This window comes from Lepidochelys olivacea, assembly GCF_965140295.1.
Source record: "Lepidochelys olivacea isolate rLepOli2 genome assembly, chromosome: 2".
In the NCBI taxonomy this organism is placed as follows: Eukaryota; Metazoa; Chordata; order Testudines; family Cheloniidae; genus Lepidochelys; species Lepidochelys olivacea.
The window spans coordinates 190,388,211-190,408,466 of NC_140412.1; the positions used below are offsets into that span (position 1 = coordinate 190,388,211).

General features: G+C 39.5%; 1 protein-coding gene across 1 annotated transcript in view; it reads left to right on the plus strand.

The window, feature by feature from the left end:
- The window catches only part of SACM1L (SAC1 like phosphatidylinositide phosphatase), a 62,535-nt gene extending 43,540 nt beyond the window's left edge, over positions 1-18,995 (plus strand). Inside the window, exons 8-20 of the mRNA XM_084618495.1 lie at positions 5,717-5,818; positions 7,100-7,185; positions 7,386-7,472; positions 8,016-8,084; positions 8,181-8,260; positions 11,084-11,182; positions 13,149-13,287; positions 13,551-13,620; positions 13,719-13,791; positions 14,332-14,425; positions 14,512-14,604; positions 15,527-15,584; positions 16,941-18,995. Coding sequence (XP_084474621.1) covers positions 5,717-5,818; positions 7,100-7,185; positions 7,386-7,472; positions 8,016-8,084; positions 8,181-8,260; positions 11,084-11,182; positions 13,149-13,287; positions 13,551-13,620; positions 13,719-13,791; positions 14,332-14,425; positions 14,512-14,604; positions 15,527-15,584; positions 16,941-17,077 — 1,187 coding nt within the window. The 3' untranslated portion in view covers positions 17,078-18,995. The remainder of the gene's footprint in view (positions 1-5,716; positions 5,819-7,099; positions 7,186-7,385; positions 7,473-8,015; positions 8,085-8,180; positions 8,261-11,083; positions 11,183-13,148; positions 13,288-13,550; positions 13,621-13,718; positions 13,792-14,331; positions 14,426-14,511; positions 14,605-15,526; positions 15,585-16,940) is intronic.
- Positions 18,996-20,256: the final 1,261 nt, after the last annotated feature.

A 20,256-nucleotide genomic window follows, 5' to 3' on the forward strand; every position in this document is an offset into this window, starting at 1 on the left:
CCTAACAGAAGCTGGGATTTTCAATAATATTACCAGTTTTGAGTTAGAAAACACAAAAAGCCCCAATTGGGGGACAGCTGGGCTTTGTTTTGTTGGGGTAGATGGGTTTATGACAGGGTGGACTAGGCCCAGAGATCCCCTGATGGAGGTCTCAGGGTCCTACCACACCCATCCCAGAAAAAGAGCAGTAGAGAAGTCCTCCAAGCAGCCTAGAGTGGTTGCAGCAGAAACAGCCAATCAGGCCATAAAGAAAGGCACTGCAGAGCCAAATACAGTCAGTTCCTTGCTGGAGCCAGAGGAGTACAGCTGGTCGTCCTAGCTGGCCAAAGGGAACTGCAGCACCAGGGACAGCTCAGTTCTGGCAGGGACCATGGCAGCGAGGAAGAGCTCCTGGCTGGCTGCTGGGCCTGAACTTAGATGAGCCCTGAAGTAAGGGTGATGCTTTGGTGAAGGCTGGGGCTGAGGGGAAGTGGCCCAAGGAACTGAAAGCAGTGTAATTAAAGGGAAAAAGTGGCATGTGACTGTTATTTTTAGGGTCCCTGGGCTGGGACCCAGAGTAGTGGGCGGGCCTGGGTCTCTTCCCCCCACTCCCCCATAGGTCACTGGGGAACAGACCTACAATCGGACAATGATAAACCCCAGAAAAAATGAACTGCTTAGTGGCCTGGCTGGAGAGCTGGGGCCAGAGTAGGCCAAGAGGGCGAAACCATTGCCTTCAGGGAGGAAGCCCTGGGGGTACAGCCCGATAACAGGGCCGGGACTATTTAAAGACTGTGGACACTGCCAACCAGAAGGGGCGTTCGCGAGAGGTTGGTGCCACGCTGTTACAGGGACCTATCTGGTAATTTTGAGTTTTGCTAACTTTGGTAGTGACCTTTTCGTGTTAAAGCAAATATGATTACATAAATATGCTCTGTTCAGCGGTCTAGAATTCAACCACTGTGTCTCAGCGTGGAACCAGATCCTGATTTGATGAGACACAATGATATAATCTTCTTGGCTCAAACTGATCTCCCGTCTGTGCTGTTCTAGCTTTCTATCCCAGACTCTCTTCTCCTTCCTACCCCCCAGTAAGTCTGCATGAAATAAGGAAGTACATCTTTCCCTGTGCTCACTTGGAAGGTGGCCCACAGCAGGTTTCCATGGGAGTTATTACATAAGATAAGAGTGCACAGTCAACACCCAAGGATGAGCTCTCTGACTATAGCCTTGTAGTTAATCAAACGTAGGGAGTCTTAGAGAGATTAACAAAAGACGAAGTGTTATAAACTAAAAATTGAGACCATGGTTTACTTAGTATTAGAAGACTCCCATTCTAGTGATCTCCTTTATATTTTAGGATCTAGTGATTCCTTCCATGGATAAGAAGGAATTTTTTCCAGCCCTCTATGCGCTGAGTAATTGCATTGTGGGTAGTAGCCTGTTATAAGCAATTTAGTACTTGCTTCTACCACTGATCATACCACTGGTCTGGCAAATCCTGTTTTCCTTCTTTGAGTGCTGGTCCTTATGTATGTTCCACTGTGTGTATGCATGCACTATAGGCACTCAGAGTCAGAGAATTCTGGAAAGCAGTGTCCGTTGGTCCACCATATGCCCTTACAAGATAGAGCTTTATTCCAGGCTCTCATTTAGGAAGGTAAGTTGGTTGCCAGGACTGCTCTTCAATCAGCAGTAGATGCAGCAGATTCATCTTCAAGTTCAATAGCAAGTGCCACTGTGATGCTCTGTGAATCATGGCGTTGCACTTCAGGGCTTCCCAGGGAAATCCAGAACACCTGCTCTTCAATGAAACTCATCTTTTTAACCAAAAGACAAATAAGTCCTTTAAACATTCTAAACCTGTATATATTCCCATTCCCATTCCCAGGGAATATATACATCTGCCCTGAAGAGAACATTCCACATGCAATCATACAAGCCTAGACTGATGGCTCAACAATTTTACTATCGGTTGTCTTATGAGCCACCCCGAAAGAGGCAAAAGGTTCAGATGTCCCATTTTCCTGCACCTTCTGTAGCCGCAACGTCATCCCAACCCCAGCCCTGTCTAAATGATATTTTTGATGGGACTTCAGAACTGCAGACCAGTGAGTGATGCCACCATCTGCCGATTTCCACACATCCTTTGGGGATCACCTATCACTCTTTTTTGAAAAGTGGAGTGCAATAACAATGGACAAGTGGGTATTAAACATCATCCATTCTGGCTAGGCAATCAAATTTACCTCCCTGCCCTCTCCAAAACCCCATTGCTGCCTCTTTTCAGGGGTCATTTTCACAGAGATTGTCAAACAAGAAGTAGAGTCCCACCTACAGTGAGGAGTGGTAGAGCGGGTGTCTCTTCAACACCAAGGAAAGGATTTTTATACAATATACTTCCTAGTAGCCAAAAAGAAGCGTGGCTGGAGACCCATCCTCAATCTATGTCATGTCAACTGGTTTATTTGCAAACTGAAATTTCACATGGTCATATTGGCATCTATAATTCCATCCTGAAAAAGGTATGGGGTTTACAGCTCTCAATATCAAGGATATGTACTTCCATGTGGACGTTTGTCCTGCTCACAGACTGGCCAAAGCCAATCAGAAAATCTTCAACTGTTTATCATCATAGCGGAAAAAGTCTCATGTCAGGCAATATCCTTGCAGAGGATCTCTAAATGGATCTTGGACAATATCTTACTCTTATTGGTTGTCTCATCTTCCTCCCACTCATGGGAGGGGGAGGGCATACTACAAGAGCACAAGCAATAGCATCCTCACACCCTCCTCTTACTTGAGTACTGCTTGTCAATAACCCACAGTGGAACCCACATAAAGACCAGCACTCAAAGAAGATAAGTTACTTACCTAATAGTGACGAGGTTCTTCAAGATATGTGGTCTCTGTCTATAGTCAACTACCCACCCTCCTTCCCCTTTGCTTCACAAGATTCTTGGATTTGTAGTAGAGAAGGAACTGGAGAAGCGGTCAGTCTGCTCCGTCCTTTATCTCCTCAGTCAGAGGCATAAGGAGAGCGAGGGCACATGCGCAGACCACAAGACACTGCTTTCTAGAATTCTCCCACTCTGGGTACATGGAGCATGTGTATGCACAGTGGAATACCGATAGGGCCCACATGTCTTGAAGAACCTGTAGTTACTATAAGGTAAGTAACTTTCTCATTTTTATAAAACTTCTCTGGTATCTATCTTAATCTCTCTTGATTCAGAATAAGAGTGGAGAGATGGGGAATATTTCTAATTACTCAAAAATTCCATCCCTCCATTCTTAAATTCTCCGTAGGAGATCGATTGAGCCTACAATCTTAGGTTTATGGCAGTGTTGATAAAGATCCAAGTTTAGAGCTACTGCTTTTATTTCCTGCTAAATAGAAGCCAAGCCCTAGCCCTGATATATTTGAGGTGACATCTGGATCTACAAGGATTTTAAGAGTTTGAGCATGTGGTTCTAGGTCTAATTTTAGACCTTTTTAGATCCCTCTCTCGGAACTCTTTATTGAGGGCATTTTGGGTGGCAAAGGATCTCTTTGTATATTCTCTTAACCAAACTTGAACTAGTTGTTCGGATATTTTTACAAAGAGTGCTGCCACAAATGTAGATGAAATCTGCAGTATTGGCCTAATGTGCCGTTACCCAACAAAGTGGGTTTCCTCCACAGGATTTTTGTGGGGAAAAACACTTGGTGAGATGAAATTTGTGAGGTGAAATGTGTATGTGTAAATAATCTGTTGTATTTTTAAGAATTACAATTTTTTATGCTTGAATAAAAACCCAGAAAATTGATTTGTTTATTGGAATAAAACTTGCTTTGCAGACCTGAGCAAATAGTAAGATGGTTATCATATTGGTCGTTCAAAAGAACAGAGCAGAGAGACAGGATAGCATGCCTATACTAAAAGCTAAAACAAAGCCACAGTATGCATTTGATGACGTGAGCTGTAGCTCACGAAAGCTTATGCTCAAATAAAGTGGTTAGTCTCGAAGGTGCCACAAGTCCTCCTGTTCTTTTTGCGAATACAGACTAACACGGCCGTTACTCTGAAACCTTTGAAGTTGTAGTTTTACCTTGCTGGCAATGGAGGGTAGTATGAATCTGTGTTCTGCGTCCTGCTGCAGTAATTGAGGAGTGCTGCTTTCTGATATTAGTTTGATGCTGTATTATCTAACATCAGCTGAAAGTAGTTATGACCTTGACAGAACTGAACTGCTAAGTTAAATTGCCAGCCCTTAGCAACTATCCCCTAACACAGGGGTGGCCAACCTGTGGCTCCGGAGCCACACACGGCTCTTCAGAAGTTAATATGCGGCTCCTTGTACAGGCACCGACTCCGGGGCTGGAGCTGCAGGTGCCAACTTTCCAATGTGCCGGGGGGTGCTCACTGCTCAGCCCCTGGCTCTGCCACAGGCCCTGTCCCCACTCCGCCCCTTCCCGCCCCCTCCCCTGAGCTTGCCATGCCCTCGCTTCTCCTCCCCCCCTCCCCCCCGAGCCTCCTACATGCCACTGAACAGCTGATTTGGGAGCTGCAGGAAGGGAGGGGGAGGCACTGATCGGGAGGGCGGGGGCGCTGCCAGTGGGAGGTGCTGGGAGCAGGTGGGTGGGAAGCTGATGGGAGGGCTGCTGACTTACTACTTTGAGTGGTAGCCGTGTTAGTCTGTATCAGCAAAAACAATGAGTCGTCCTTGTGGCACCTTAGAGACTAAAAAATTTATTTGGGCATAAGCTTTCGTGGGCTAAAACCCACTTCATCACAAAGCTTATGTCTCTAAGGTGCCACAAGGACGACTCATTGTTTTTGACATATTACTGTGGCTCTTTGGCAATGTACATTGGTTAAATCATGGCTCCTTCTCAGGCTCAGGCTGGCCACCCCTGCCCTGACAGTAAGGACTAGAATCTGATACCAAAATGATGTGTAGGGCTTAATTAAAAGCACAGAAGTCTCTGCATAAGCAGCTCCCCTTGGAGATTTCAGTAGGAGGTGTGTACATATAAGGACAGAATGTGGCCTATGGGCAATGTAATGTTGTCCTGCTATGGTGCTCCAGGAGCATATTGTCAAGATGCTCTATAGTGTGCGAGAGCATGATCAGGTTTGAAGGTTTCTTTTCTAATTCTGGTTGCAAAAGGTGGGAAAAATTCTCTTTTAGAAAAGAGAAAGCATTGCAGAAAGTGCTTGGTCTGCAGTCTGAAATTTTTTCCCCCCTGAGTTAAGACCTTTTTTTTTTTTTGGCCAGGGCCTGAGATCATACATATGGTGCTGATAGTATTGACCTATTTCTTTCAATTGTGATGGTCATTTGTGTGCATGGGCTTTTAATAGATTGTAAATGTTTCATCATCAGACGTGTCAACATTTTAATTTAATTGAAGAACCTTTTGAGACCAGTCTCAAGTCTCTTCAAATCCTGTTTTCTCCTATTTATAATCACTTCATATTTTTTTAGTTAATTAGCATCCCTTAAAACTTGCTCTGTCATGCATATACTAATTTGAGTATTAGGCTACTGACTCTGAAGTTAAATATCAATAAATAACTTGACATAGGGATAACAGTATATTTATACATATACCTACACATCAATGAATGTTTGCAAAATCCTTTCTATTTATTTAATCATCATTTGGCCCTATGTCTGTGCCTGTTCCCTTTTATTTAAAAATACCATAGTAAACATTGCAAAAGTTTGTGTTCCTTAACATGTTTACCAGTTATAGCTATGCACTCTTGTTCCATTAATGGAAAGTATTTTGACTGGGTGCTTATCTCTCGAAGAAGCTGTTTCAGAGCTGGTGTACGTTACTATGTGAGAGGTAAGATGACAAATAATGCAACCACTGCTGGAACAGTCAACATATCTGTAACTCGTTAATTTCTTATTTTCAAATGGCATAGGTATTTAACCACTTACATTACTGTTGTGTTCCATTCTGTCACAACCTGATGTAATTTTTGTGCCAAATATTTTACTTCAGTGTAATAACTGGACAGAAAAACATCCTTGAGCACAAAACTGTAGTTTCATCTACAAATGCATCTATTAAACTGCAAACCTCATTTATTGCTCCTTGAGGCATTTGATTTATGTTTAGTCCAAAAATTTAAAATGATGAGCATTTTAAATGAAACACTGGACAATACTTATTATCCTGTAAATAAGCTGGTGGTATTTACTTCAGTAAAATACCTTACATAACATTTTCAGACTAATAAAGAACTTTTACAAGAAAACATTCTCATGTGCAGGGAAAGAAAAGTTAAGCTGGGTTCCACACACACACACACACACACACACAAGCCTAACTACAATTTTCATGTGTGTTTGTTTGTTTGGCATACAATCCTTGGCTGTCTGTTATGTAGCAGTCCGCTTTTCCCTGATTTCAGGCCAAAGGCTGAAAAGGAAGCAGACTGAAGTACTTTCTCCTTACCAGTCTCTGCATGTTATGTTGAGGTGCACTGAGGAAGTGTGGACAAACTTGTTGCTCCTTGTGCCGTAATTTTCCCATTGGAAAGATAAATTTCAGTGTCTGCGCTTTGGCATCTTTGTTCAGTATTAAAATAACCTAAGTATTTTTTAAGTTAGACTATTAAGAAGTGCTGGCAGTATAATAAAGGCCCTGCACTGACTGAATGATAGCAATATCTAGGTCTGCTTTTCTGAAAAATCCATACCCCTGAGCAATTTTAGCTATGCCAATCTAACCTGCAATGTAGATGCAGCTAAGTTAATGAAAGAATGCTTCCATCAGTGTACCAACTGTCACTCTGGGAGGTGGTGTTCCTACGCAGACAGAAAATCCCCTTCCATTGCTATATGCCACATCTACACTATATAGTCGTGCAAGCATAGCTACAGTGTCGTAGATATGCCATAATAGTCTCCATAGTGTGGACATACCCCAAGTCTCTGCTTCATGAGCTGACAGTGTCTCAGAGGGTGGCTTTGATCTACAGAGGACACAGATTTCACTTATCTTCTGGCTATTCTGTATTGTTTCATCTTACTAACTGAAAAATGAGACCCCAATTCAAACCTAAAGCAATGGTGTTTGTGGCCGGCTGTGAACTGGATTCTGTTTTTTCTAACTCAGGTATTGATTCAGAAGGCCATGCAGCTAATTTTGTTGAAACGGAACAAATTGTACATTACAATGGGAGCAAAGCTTCATTTGTCCAGGTAAATTCAGTGGCTTATCAGAATTGATTGCATGACTAGCTTAAGTTCAGCTGGCAAGTCTTTATTTTCTTGTCTGCCCAAAACCTGATTTTACATTTAACAAGAAAAAACAAGTTAAAATACAGATGTCAGGAAGGTGTACTGAACAAGAACATGAAATTGCATTTGTTATTTAAGTATCCTTTTCCTTTGTTTTCCAGACCCGTGGATCAATTCCTTTTTTCTGGTCACAGAGACCAAACCTCAAGTATAAGCCAAAGCCACAGATCAGCAAAGTAGTAAATCATGTATGTGTGTTTCCTTGGTTGTGTGGTGGTAAAATGGAATTCAGTGTTTGCATGGATATAATGTGGTAATAAACTTAACATTGCTGCGACTTCTCATTAACATACAGTATACTGTTTAAATCTGTTCTTAATATAAAAGTCAAACCGTACCTTTAAAGTTGAAGTAGCAAGAGGCTTGGGCCAGTGTACTAGCTTTTTTATCCATGGAGTCTTTGGCTCAAAGCTTGAATGAGGTCATAAGTATAAATGAATGCAGTCATCTCTTCCTGGTTCTCATTTGTGTACAGTGATAAAAACCACTGCATTATTTGGCACAACTAGTAGTTTATACAAGGGAAGCCCAAGGCTGTTGCAGATGAGAGCTGAAGTGCATTGACAGAGTGGAGTGCAGATATTTGCCTCATTTAAGCACCACATTCTCATTCAGAAGACGACTTGTTGTGTTACATTACAAGAATCCCTTAATGTAGCAGTTTTAGTAATTTACAGACCTATGCATCTCTAAAGACCTGTGATGTCACTTTTTTCTCCTTTGTTTTCTAGATGGATGGCTTCCAAAGACATTTTGACTCTCAGATAATTAGCTATGGAAAACAAATGATTGTTAATTTGGTATGCCTTTAATTATTCTGCTTAGTTGAATTGTTTGCCTCTTCTTTTTAAACAAATTTGAATGATTGATTGGTATTACCATTTCATTTTTCACAGGTTAACCAGAAGGGCTCAGAGAAGCCTCTTGAACAAACATTTGCAAAAATGGTAAACAGCTTGGGAAATGGAATGGTCAGGTACATGTGAACTGAAATTATGATACATATGTGTATATTGTACATGTCTGGCTCCTTTTAACAAGCCTAAATTAAAAGTGTGATCAAATTGGTCATGGGGCCCTTATAAAATAATTTAACTTGCATGAGAATTGCATTTTTTAAAATACACATTGATACTGCACTGCAGGAAAAGGATATGGTCCCTGCCAGAAGAGTTTGCAATCCAACTGGAAATGATAGGCATGGGATGCATGTAAAGGGAATTAAGACAGGACAACAGCATAAAAAGAAGGGAGTATGAGGCTTACAGTAATAAGAGCACATTGTTGTTTTGGCTAGTGGTGTGTCTTGAAAGTTCTGCTTGTTTCTTTAAAGGGCAGGTGAGTGTTTTATTGACTTCATGGAAGAAATGCACTTCCAGGATGAAAGAGGTGAGGCATTGCAGACCAAGGGGTTCCAGGTGTGAAGTCACATGGAAAAAAGACACCAAGACAAGGTCATTAGGTGTGCAGCCTAAATGGAGCGTAGGGGCCATAGGAGTGTGGAAAGCACATAAATTATTGTTAAATGTTCATGATTGCAGAAGTTGCAGGTGCATGGGCAGTTTAACAATGGCGATTCATCATTTTAAAACAGTAATCTTCACTTATTGACTTGCTTTCTCTTTAACCATGTTCTTGAATATTGAGAGAATAATATGGATTTTCCACAAAGCTTAAAATTTTTATTTTTTTCATCTCAGAGATTCTCCTGTAAGGGACTTAGACATTTGTTCGTGTCAGGAGTCCCTAACAAGTTTAGGGGCCAAATCCTGCCCTCTAGAATGAATGCATAATTCTTAAGGACTTCTGTAGAACATGCACATTTAAGGGCAAAATTTAGCCATGAATGCAGTTAATCTTACTTGTATAGTATGCATTTGCATTGAATTTTTAGTTGTTTCCGTTCGATCGATCCCCATTTTACAAGGCTCTTACAGAAGGACAGGAAATTAGATTACTCACGTTTTTCTGCACCTTCCTGCCCTCTGCCCCTTCCAACGGTTGCAGTAGTTTTGCTGTAGATTTGCATATTTACGCATATATGTTGATTTGTGAAGAGGAAGACATGTTTTTAAGAGCACTTCCAATGTAGAGTTTCTGTTCAGTTTTCAAAGCTGGTATTGATTACATCTTTAAGAGATAAATGACTTGTGGGATTCCTTGCACTACTTTCTGTAGAACTAAAAGCCATTTTACAGAAACTGAAGTGTAAAATCCTATCTCTGGCCTGTTTTTTTTCTCAGTTGTAAGTTCCGCAGATGTTAACATTTAAAAAATTAAAAAAATTAAAAAATTTTTGCTAAAAATAGGGTTTTGCTACTTTAATTGCTTTGCATGGCACCTCCTGCCATCAATAAACATTCACAATTTATGAATGCCACCTCCAGTCCTGCACAAACCATCTAGAAAAGTCTTTTGTTTTTTATTAAACAGTTCCCCCACCCCAAGAAACTTACTCCTGTTGTCTACAGCAAAGGCATACTTTTGCACCCTGAACTTGTTTAATTTCTCTGCCCTTGTTTGATCTCGTCTTAGCCTCTTTGTATAGATTCTGAACTCTTACAACTTGGTGACTCTATCATTTTTAATTTCCTATTCGGAAATGAGCACCCTGTTGCCATTAACTGGTGGTGGTTGTTTTTTGTTTGCTAGGGCTTGCTGTTATTTGACCTCTTACTGCCAGTTTACTGAATTTTGCCAAACTTTTCTCATTGTGGCCCACCTGCTTTTTGTCCTGTTTCTGCCTTTCTCCTCTTCTAACGTTCCCATACTCCACCCGTTCATTCCTTTGTACATTATATACTAGCCCCATCTCTTTGCCTCTGTTTCAGGAAATATATAAATATAATTTCTAGCTTTTTAAACTACATACAAAGCAGAAAGCAGCTTAGAAAAAAGCAAATGCAGATCCATCTGCCCATCCTTCCTTCCCCGTGTTGTCTCGTAAATATGGTAAACGAACACTTGGATTGGAAGCACTTCAGGACAGGGACCATGTCTTTTTAGTTAAGTTGCCATACACACGTCCCTGCACCTTTTTGGGGAAAAGATAATTAGACAGAAGTGATTTTGTAAAATACTAGTGAACATGAGCTTCCTTATCCTGCTTCCAGAGTGGTGGGATCATCTAAAGCAGTGGTTCTCAACCAGGGGTCCGGGGCCCCCTGGGGGGCCGTGAGCAGGTTTCAGGGGTCTACCAAGCAGGGCCAGCATAGACTCGCTGGGGCCCAGGGCAGAAAGCTGAAGCCCCACCGGATGGGGCTGAAGCTCAAGGCCTTGAGCCCCACCACCCGGGGCTGAAGCCAAAGCCTGAGCAGCTTAGCTTCACAGGGACCCCTGTGGCATGGGGCCCTAGGCAGTTGTCCTGCTTGCTACCCCCTACCTCAGGCCCTGGCTTATATATGCAGAAAACCAGTTATTGTGGGACAGGTGGGCTGTGGAGTTTTTATAGCATGTTGGAAGGGCCTCCGAAAGAAAAAGGTTGAGAACCCCTGATCTAAAGGAGTGCAGAAATTTGCATCCTCAAAATGTGCAAGGTGACATTTTGGAAGAGGACAGAAAAGAAGAAAACATGTCCTTTGATATTTATTGAACCCAGTTTTAAAGAATTGCTCTTAAATTTTGGCTGATGTTGACAAATCTTCATCTGAAGAAGATCATTTCTCTGCACTTCAATATTTATCAATCTTTTTTTCTTTTGAAAAAATTACCTTTTTAAAATACAATTGTACTGTGATCTCTTCAGAGCAGTGAAGAGTGCCGTGAATTTATTTGATCAGATGTGCTTGTCTCTGAATAGATATATAGCATTTGACTTTCATAAAGAATGCAGTCGAATGAGGTGGGACCGACTCCAACTTTTGATGGATCAACTCTCAGAACAACAAGATGAGTTTAGGTAATCTGTCTCTCTATAGCACCATGTGGTCATCTTGTGGTGGCTAGCATAAAGTGATAGATTGTTAAATGCCCAGCAGATTCATAGAGCAGAATCTATATTCTCAAAAGTAGATCACTTTCTCATATGGATTCTATGGCCTTGAGTTGAAGAAGATGCATATGCAAATGAGATAAAGATTACAGGGTGGAGTCTGCAGATATCTTTGTGTGATCTCTCACTCCTGCTCAGCAGCAAAGTAGAGGCCTTAATGTGGTTTATAATACACTCACTCACCATGGTTTTGCTTCTGTGAAGGAGAATTAAATGTCTCTCTTGGTGAAGGGATTTGGGGGGGTAAACACAAGTCTGCCTATTACATGGGAATGAGAAATTACCAAGCACAACTGCTTATCTGTTTTCAGTGTGGTAATTTCATATGCAGTATTAATGCCATACCTGAGCAACCAGACACCAACCCTTCCTGACTCTTTTTATTTATATTTTTTTTTTGGATTCACAGAAAAGTAGCAAATGTCCAACTTGATTTGATGTCCTTTCCCCCAATAAAGTTATTTCATATATTAAATGAATTTGTATGATCTATATGAAGTTGTTGCTTAATGCATTAGTCTTTATTTTATTATTCACCGCTCACAGATTTACAGGTTATGAATCGAAACCTATTTACGTTATAGTTCTGCTTCTTTGAAGATCTCATCATCACCGTTTGGGTCTCAAGTCTACGGCATGAGGCAGACCAGGAACTCCTATATCTAGTGATTTGACGGCTACACCCCCACTTCTACACAGGTTGTTGTCTGCCCCTGTAATGTGAGGAACAGCCCACTGAAACCTCTCCCAGTTCCATTTATGAATGAAAGCTTGAACCACTGATCTAGGCCGACATAAATGCCTCACTCTGTACGGATAGTACAAACCAAACATGCTCCTGAGGATAGCAATACATATATAAAAACCTGAAAAGGAGCAGCCCATAAAGTCTGAGAGGACGTGAACAGAGAACAGTCATGTGAGCCCTTCAAAGAAGCAGAATGAACAAGTAATTTTGTCTTTAAAATACCACCTATATAGGATTCTCAACCCTAGAATGAGTAACTGAGACATGTCTTAAAACTAATAATACAGTGTAGCATGTAGTGAACTATGTAGGCATATGCCAAAACCAATCAGCTTTCTTTAAATAAAGGGATGGAACTGATGTCTCAAAATAAGGCATTACACAACATTATTTGATTTGTTTTTTGAGGAGTCCTCAAAATATGGCTAACACTAGGGGGCTGGAGAGTTTGGGCTCTCTTGAAAATTAGATTCTGCAGGCCTGAGACATAGAAGCAGAATTCTTCTCTTGAGGCTGAAGCCAAGTCTTTGTAATTGTGTAGTGTAAGGATTGTGTTATTACCATGTGTACATCATGATTACAACATATACTTGAAGCTGGAAGTGGAACCTGCTCTTCTTCCGAAAGGTAATACCAAGGTTCATAGCAACTGCAAGTAAGTTATTTCAGAGTAACAGTGGTGTTAGTCTGTATTCGCAAAAAGAACAGGAGTACTTGTGGCACCTTAGAGACTAACCAATTTATTTGAGCAGAAGCTTTCGTGAGCTACAGCTCACTTCCTCCGAGTTCATGCTCAAATAAATTGGTTAGTCTCTAAGGTGCCACAAGTCCTCCTTTTCTTTTTGCAAGTAAGTTATTGTCATGTGTAATGCAATAGGATAACCATTTAGACACTGTTCTTGATAATGCGATGTATTCACTATCTGCTACGGAAAGAAAAGTATAAATAATATGTTATCAAATAAAATTAAACACATATATGGCAAAGAATTTAACTTGGGAAAAGATTCTGTTTTGGGTAACTAAAGAAACCCGTTAAAGTATGCAGTCGCAGAACATATTTTGAAGTGGATTATTTTAGGTACCTATTTATATACACACATTTAAATGTGTCGTGGATCTTAGTTATTTTCTAGTTGATTCTGATGGTAAAGTGGTGACTCAGCAGGACGGAATATTCCGCAGTAATTGCATGGACTGCCTGGACCGGACTAATGTGATTCAGAGCCTATTAGCACGTCGTTCTCTGCAAGCACAGCTTCAGGTCAAGATTTTTTCTAGTTTGCTTTTGTTTTTCAAAGCTCTCTCTGTGCGGGAGGGAGGGAGGATGGATCCTCTGTCGGGGATTAAGTACAACTAAAGTTTGTAGCAGCTTACATTCATAAATTTCTTTAGTACTTAAAGACCTGCTTGATATTAAAATGTACTGTCCAGCTAAAAGCTGGACGAAAAAGCTATGTCCCATATAAACTTAAATATTGACTTCCTCTGAGTTGCTATTGAATTGTAGTGTGTTTTTTGTTCTAGAGGCTAGGTGTTCTGCATGTTGGACAGAGAATTGAAGAACAAGCAGAATTTGAAAAAATCTACAAAAATGGTAGGTTTGTCTTTAAAGTTAAATTACTATTTTTCAAATAAGGACCAGTCAGCCTTTTTTAAAGGAAAACAGACATAATTCTATTTCTCTGTTCACAGCATGGGCTGATAATGCAAATGCTTGTGCCAAACAATATGCTGGAACTGGTGCCTTAAAGACAGACTACACAAGGCAAGTTAGAGACGATTATGTTTTGAGGACAATGCATTTTTGTAACTTAATTATCTACAGATTGAAATTCAATTTTCCAGACACACATTAACATGTAAGTTGGTAATATGAACTACCTCTTACTAGAAAAATTCAGCCTATGTCAACATGATATAATAAACAATAATATACCTTTTGTAGTTTAGAAAACCATTAAAAATCAGGAAATAAAATCAATATGGGTTTATAAAATATTCCATCTTGTTTTATTGCATGATGGAAAACTGAGTCTCTGAGAAACCATTTTCCTGACTTTACTCACAGATCTTTCCACCCTTTCTTAAAACTTTTTTTCATAAAAATCTACTGCCTATAGAAGTTAGAGTGCAGAGGCAGCACTAGGCAGTTGTATCTTTGTCCTTAAGTATAAATAGAAACTCTATATGATTGTTAATACAAACCTGAAAGGATCATAAAACTGAACATCACTTGGTATAACTTTCTACTTTCAATTTGCAAACAGATTAGTTGTAATATGCTCATAAAACCACTTTTTTATAGAACTGGGAAGAGAACTCAGTGGGGTCTAATAATGGATGGCTGGAACTCATTAATACGTTACTACAAGAACAATTTTTCTGATGGATTTAGACAAGTAAGTTGGGTTTTTTCTTTTTTGCAAGTAGATTCTTAGTCATTATTGCTCTGCATTTTAACTCTGTATGTATGTTTCTGTTACAGGATGCTATCGATCTGTTTCTTGGAAATTATTCAGTGGATGAAGTAGAGTCTGTCAGCCCTCTACATATACAGAAGGACTGGAAGTTCTTGGCTGTAAGGATTTTTTTTTAATAAGCTTTGATTCACACTTTTTTGGAAACTAAATGCTTTGTTTGTTTCTTTTATTTGCTTCAGTAAACCTAAGTAGTTATTGACTGTTTGTTGATGTGGGGCCATTTGTGTCTTCTGGTCCTATTTTTTATAGTAGCCACTTACTGGAAGACTAAGTCCAGAACATCAGCCATGACACAAAGGGAGCATCCCTCAGACATGGAGTTGGAAGGAAAGGTGCTCTTTGGCCAATTGTGCCCCTGCTAGAAAGATTGGGATTCTTCTTGGATCTCTTGCTTTGTCTGTTCATTAAGAAAGAAAAGTGGAAGGGGATAACCATTTTTAATGTAATAAGAACCATCATTGTTGATCTAAAAAAAATCATGAAGATGTCATCTCACAACATCAAATGCTGTATGCAGGCAAATACTGGTTTCTCTTCTCTTCAGTGTCAGTGCCAAGACAGTCAGGAAGGGGAGGCTAAGCACTTATTGAATTTCAGAACTGCAGTTATGACAAAAAAGATCACTGTGGAACACATGAGGGAATTGGAAAAAGTCGTGTGGAGAATACCTACACTCACCCCTTCTGTTCTGTACACTCAGTACACAAGTGGGATAGATTAACACTGGAGGCTTATGCAGGGTTGTTCAAATACCCAAACAGAACTAATGAACTTGATCTTTCAGTGAGCCTAAACAGGCAGAATCCAAGCATATTATCCTCTAATCTTAAATGTACAGTTAAAGAATTATTTAGATTAAGTCTAAAACTCAGAAGGAGACTCTGTTTTACCAAATCAGGACATCAAAGAAATGATGTAACTTTACCTGTTACAAAGCAAATTATAAATATAATTTCTTGAAGGAAATAATCAATACAATCATATATATCCTTTTTTAATTCTGTTTTTCTTCTTCCGCAGTTGCCTATTATTATGGTCGTTGCTTTCTCAATGTGCATTATCTGTTTGCTTATGGCTGGTAAGTCACTATTTGGCGTACATTTGCAAAATTCATTTGCAGGCATACACTTAAGATGTTGGAAGCTATTCACTGGGTATGTGCTTATGAGTTATGAGATATTCAAGTCATACCTCTAACCATACAACCTGGAGCTATGCTTTTCTGGGTCAGGCCTGGTCAGTACTTGGATGGGAAAGCTCAGATGCTACAGAGAGTAGTGCTGGACATTCAGCAGATAGCACTCTTCCCTCTGATGTTGAATCAATGTTACTGCGGGATATTATGAGTAATCGCTTCTCCTTAACATGATGGTTGAATCAGGTATAAAATTGTTAGTTAATAATCCAATGGCACTTCCTAAAGGAGTAGAATTGAGAACACTGCCATCCACACCAACCCCCTATTTGGGTGGTTATGTTCTGCTTCCCTGAAACTCCCCCCTCTATATCAGTTGGTTAAGGTATTCACTTGGAGTATCTATACAATTGTGGGGGTAGGGAATCTCAGAGCCTAGGTCTGCAGACTGAGTCACGCTCTGGCACTAAAAATAGCAGTGTAGATGTTCCTGCTTGGGCTGGAGTTTGGTCTCTGAGACTCTCTTCCCTTGCTGGGTTTCAGTGCCCAAGCAGGAACATTTACATTACTGTTATTAGCACCGTAGTGGGAATCCCGTGAGCCCGAGTCTGTTGCCCCAGGCTCTGAAACTTATTGCCACATGGCTGTTTTTTTTTTGCAGCGTAGATGTAACCTGAATGACCTAAACTCCTGTGTTGGTGTGTGCTGTTAAATCAGGGGTTCTCAAACTGGGGGTTGCGAGATTACATGGGGGTCGTGAGCTATATGCCTCCATCCCCAAACCCTGCTTGGCCTCCAGCATTTATAATAATGTTAAATATAAAAAATGTGTGTTTTAATTTATAAGAGGGGTCACACTCAGAGGCTTGCTGTGTAAAAGGGGTCATGAATACAAAAGTTTGAGAAAAGTTAAATGGTTACCAATCTTCCTCCTTTTGCTTAGAGATTGACAGCATTTCAGTGGCAGGTCAAGTGTTGGCTATATAGGTCGTAAATCAGTTTGTTATGAAATTGCTTTGGAATCTCTCTGAATTAAGGGCTATATGAATGTCAATTTTTAGCCATTGTAAATTAGCCTTTGCTTAACTGTAGAACATTAGTTTCCGAGCTAGAAAACTCTCAGAAGGAAATACACAGTACAAAATAACAGGCTCTAGTATATGTGAAGCTGATACGAAATTTCAGTTCTTGATCAAAGCTTCCTTATGAGCACTTTGCTAACTGTTTTCTTGTCACGCTAAAAATGATCTCTCCACTATTTATTGAAAATGACTTACTGTAACGTTTATCTGATTACAGGTGACACATGGACTGAGACACTGGCTTATGTGCTCTTCTGGGGAACTGCAAGCTTTGGAACTTTAGCTATCATCTTTTACAATGGCAAGGATTTTGTAGATGCACCAAAACTGGTCCAGAAAGAGAAGATGGACTGAATTTGTGTGTGTGGAAAGCGGCTTAGCATGGAGGACTCCTCAAGCCATACTTGGAGTCTCTACTGACCTGCTTTCCACACCAACTAGTGGTCTTTCTAGCTTTCATCTTTGTGGAGAGAAAAAGTAAATTGGGTCCTTCACTTGGTGGTGGTAATTTACAGTTGTGATCTGGTTTTACAGTTTTAGTCACAATGATCTTTGGAATATTGCATTAATTGGGGAGGTTGCGCTCATAACAAGATATTTTGGCTTTCACCTGTAAGTTTCATCAGTGTTGTCTGTGGAGTATTATAGAATATGAACTGGCCTACTAAGCTTACAGCCCAGCAGGGCAGTTTCATTCAAACATGATCTCATAATCTTAACAGAGATCTCTGGTTCTCTTCACGTGTCACCATATCCAGCTGTGGCAGTGTTAGTAATATAGAGTCACGTCATGTTCTTTGAGCTAATATAGGATTCCTACTAAGAAGTTTTCTTTCTAGACTTTCAGTTGGGTTTCATTTGTCATCATAAAAGCAGTCACTGTTAGCACGAGTCCTTTGCATATTTTCATTAGGGTAGAGAATCATACCTTACTGTCAAAATGCAAGTCTTCTGTTCTGCCTCATCTAGGACTGATGCAATATTTTATTAAATCATTGGGAGGGTGAGTTATTGGTGGACATTTCTGAAGTTGCAAATATCTTGCACTACCTAACTACTGCAGTCTTCAGATGACTTTTTATTACAGCTATACAGCAATTTAAGTGTGATTCAGAAGGTCTCAAATAAGGTTGTCTTTTTTTAAGATGTAAATTAAATCAAAGAATGTAAAACTTCTTTACTGTGTTTATTGACCCTCATGCTAAAGGTCCAAAGTATTCTATAGTTAAAGAACAGTCACAATGTAGAAGGTACGCCTCATTGTTTTACTAATCACCTGCTTCTGTAGTTTATGGTTAAGTAGGGATAACCTGTGAAAGAAAGAATACAAATCTTTGAGGTGACAGTCTTCTGCTAAATTCCATGTTTGCACTTGAGGGAAGCAGCAGCAGCTTGCTTTTCATGCATGATAAAACTCTAAAAATTAAGCTATGAAAATAATTTGTTCTGATTATCAGTAAATGTTTGTCTTTAAATTTAGTGCTTCCAATCTACATAAAATAGCTAATCTGAATCAAGGACCAATTTTAAACTATTTTATCACTTATTTTATGATTTCTGTTCAAACCAGACCTGAAATTTGCTTACGGCACTGTGCATTGCTTAATATTTCCTGTAAGTACAGTTGTATATCCAGATTGCAATTATGAAGATTAAATATTAGGAAAAAAAGTAGAATACTAGGGTTAGCACGGTTGTCATTAATGCCCTAGAACACAAAACACTGCATCATCAGTGTTTCATTGTGTTATGATTGAAAATATGTACAGTTTTTTGCAATAACTGTTCATTTTAACCGTGAATGTTTCTGAAGGCCCTCTTTGGGTTTTGTTAAACATTACCTGTTCATAAGCACTAGTAATAAAAATGCAGAGTTCCTGTTTGCTTTTAGATGCTACAATGGAAATACCAGTTGACAGTTTAACTGAGAAATTCTCTGTAATCTCAGACATCAACTCCATAATGGGGAAGAAAGTATAAGAACTCTATAGTTAAATATTTAAATAATGGTTTGTGTGCCTCTTTGGCGGGTGATGTTTTGAAATTTAGCTCAACTGTCTTACAGTGTGTATCTAAATCTTTCCGTGCATCTCCCGTTAAGAGTTTGTTGCAACAAAGACCAAACCTGGACTGCTAATATAACCACATTGCAAGAACTAGGTTTTGAGACTTGGAAGGGCATCTGTATTCCAATGCTTTGTAAGGAGATTGTATTTCTAAATTCACATATGGTGTACTCATAAATGACAATAAAACTTTAATCTTTTCTAGATCCTGACCGTTCCATTTCTGTATTTTAGTTGAAGGGTTAAAAAAATGCAAACTTTAAACATTGTTTCTTGGAAACTGTTGTTCATCAGAAAGGTACATTCTGAGTGGTTAATCTCTACATACAAAATTAAAGGCCTTCTATTTTTATACTTAATCCACTAAAAGTTTAGTTTAAAACTAAGATTTTAATTAGCATATGTTCCATTTCCCTCTGCCAAGTATGGATTTTACCTTTCTGAAAAAAGAAGTGTTTGGGAGACAAAGGAGAAGTTTAGAAATAAGATCTGAAGTTGGACTCCCTACTTGAGTCTATTCTTTGTCCCTCCCTTTACAAGGCCATTTTAGACTACTGTTCTTGATTGGCTCTCAGAGTGTTAGACACATGAGGTGAATACTGCACATCTTATTCTTCAGATAAACTGCTAAAGTAGTGGTATTACAATCAGCTCCTTCTATATTTGCTTTCATGACCTTTTTGTATCCTCAGAATTAGAGGAATGGTAGACTACCAAGGAATCACATTTATCAGAAACCTGCTAGAAACAGATCCCTGAAGAGGGGGGCACTCATGTATGTATTCCAAAGATTCAGAAGAGGATGTTTCTGAACTCTGAGTCTAAACTTTTGGCAGACTTTGGACTCTAGCCCTTAAATTTAAGAGAGACCAACCATAAATGTATATCAAGATGATACTGAACTAGCAGTTACTATGGATGATGATTTTGTTCCTCCTTTGGCATTTTTGAAAAGGGTGGGTGAAATAATAGAAAGTGTGACAAGGTGAAGATAGTATATGTGAGCTGTACAGCAGAAGAATGTCCGTAATTCATTGAAAACAGGCACATCTGAATTTACAGAAGCTTTTTATTTCTGTTTGTTCCAGTTTGACAGTACAAATGCACCTTAAAAACACCACAATCTACAGCTACTACTGCATATCAAATTTAAATGGGATACTGAAATGCATCCAATTCTCCACTTTAGAGTAGCAGCTAATCAGACAACATCATTCACAAAAGTGGGAAAAGGGGAATTTTGGTTAACAAGGCTTTTTCCTTAAAAATGCCATAGAGTCTCTACTGCCAGTACAAAGTAGCTAAGACCTTGGTTATTTTTTGTTTTTTTAAAGTATCATGTTTAACTAAGGGTACAGAGCTAAAGTAGAAATAAGTCAATATTTTATTCAAAATCCCTTTTATTTGTTAAATGCTGATTGTAGAATACTCATCTCTACCATCGTGGAAACAATTACATATTTTCTT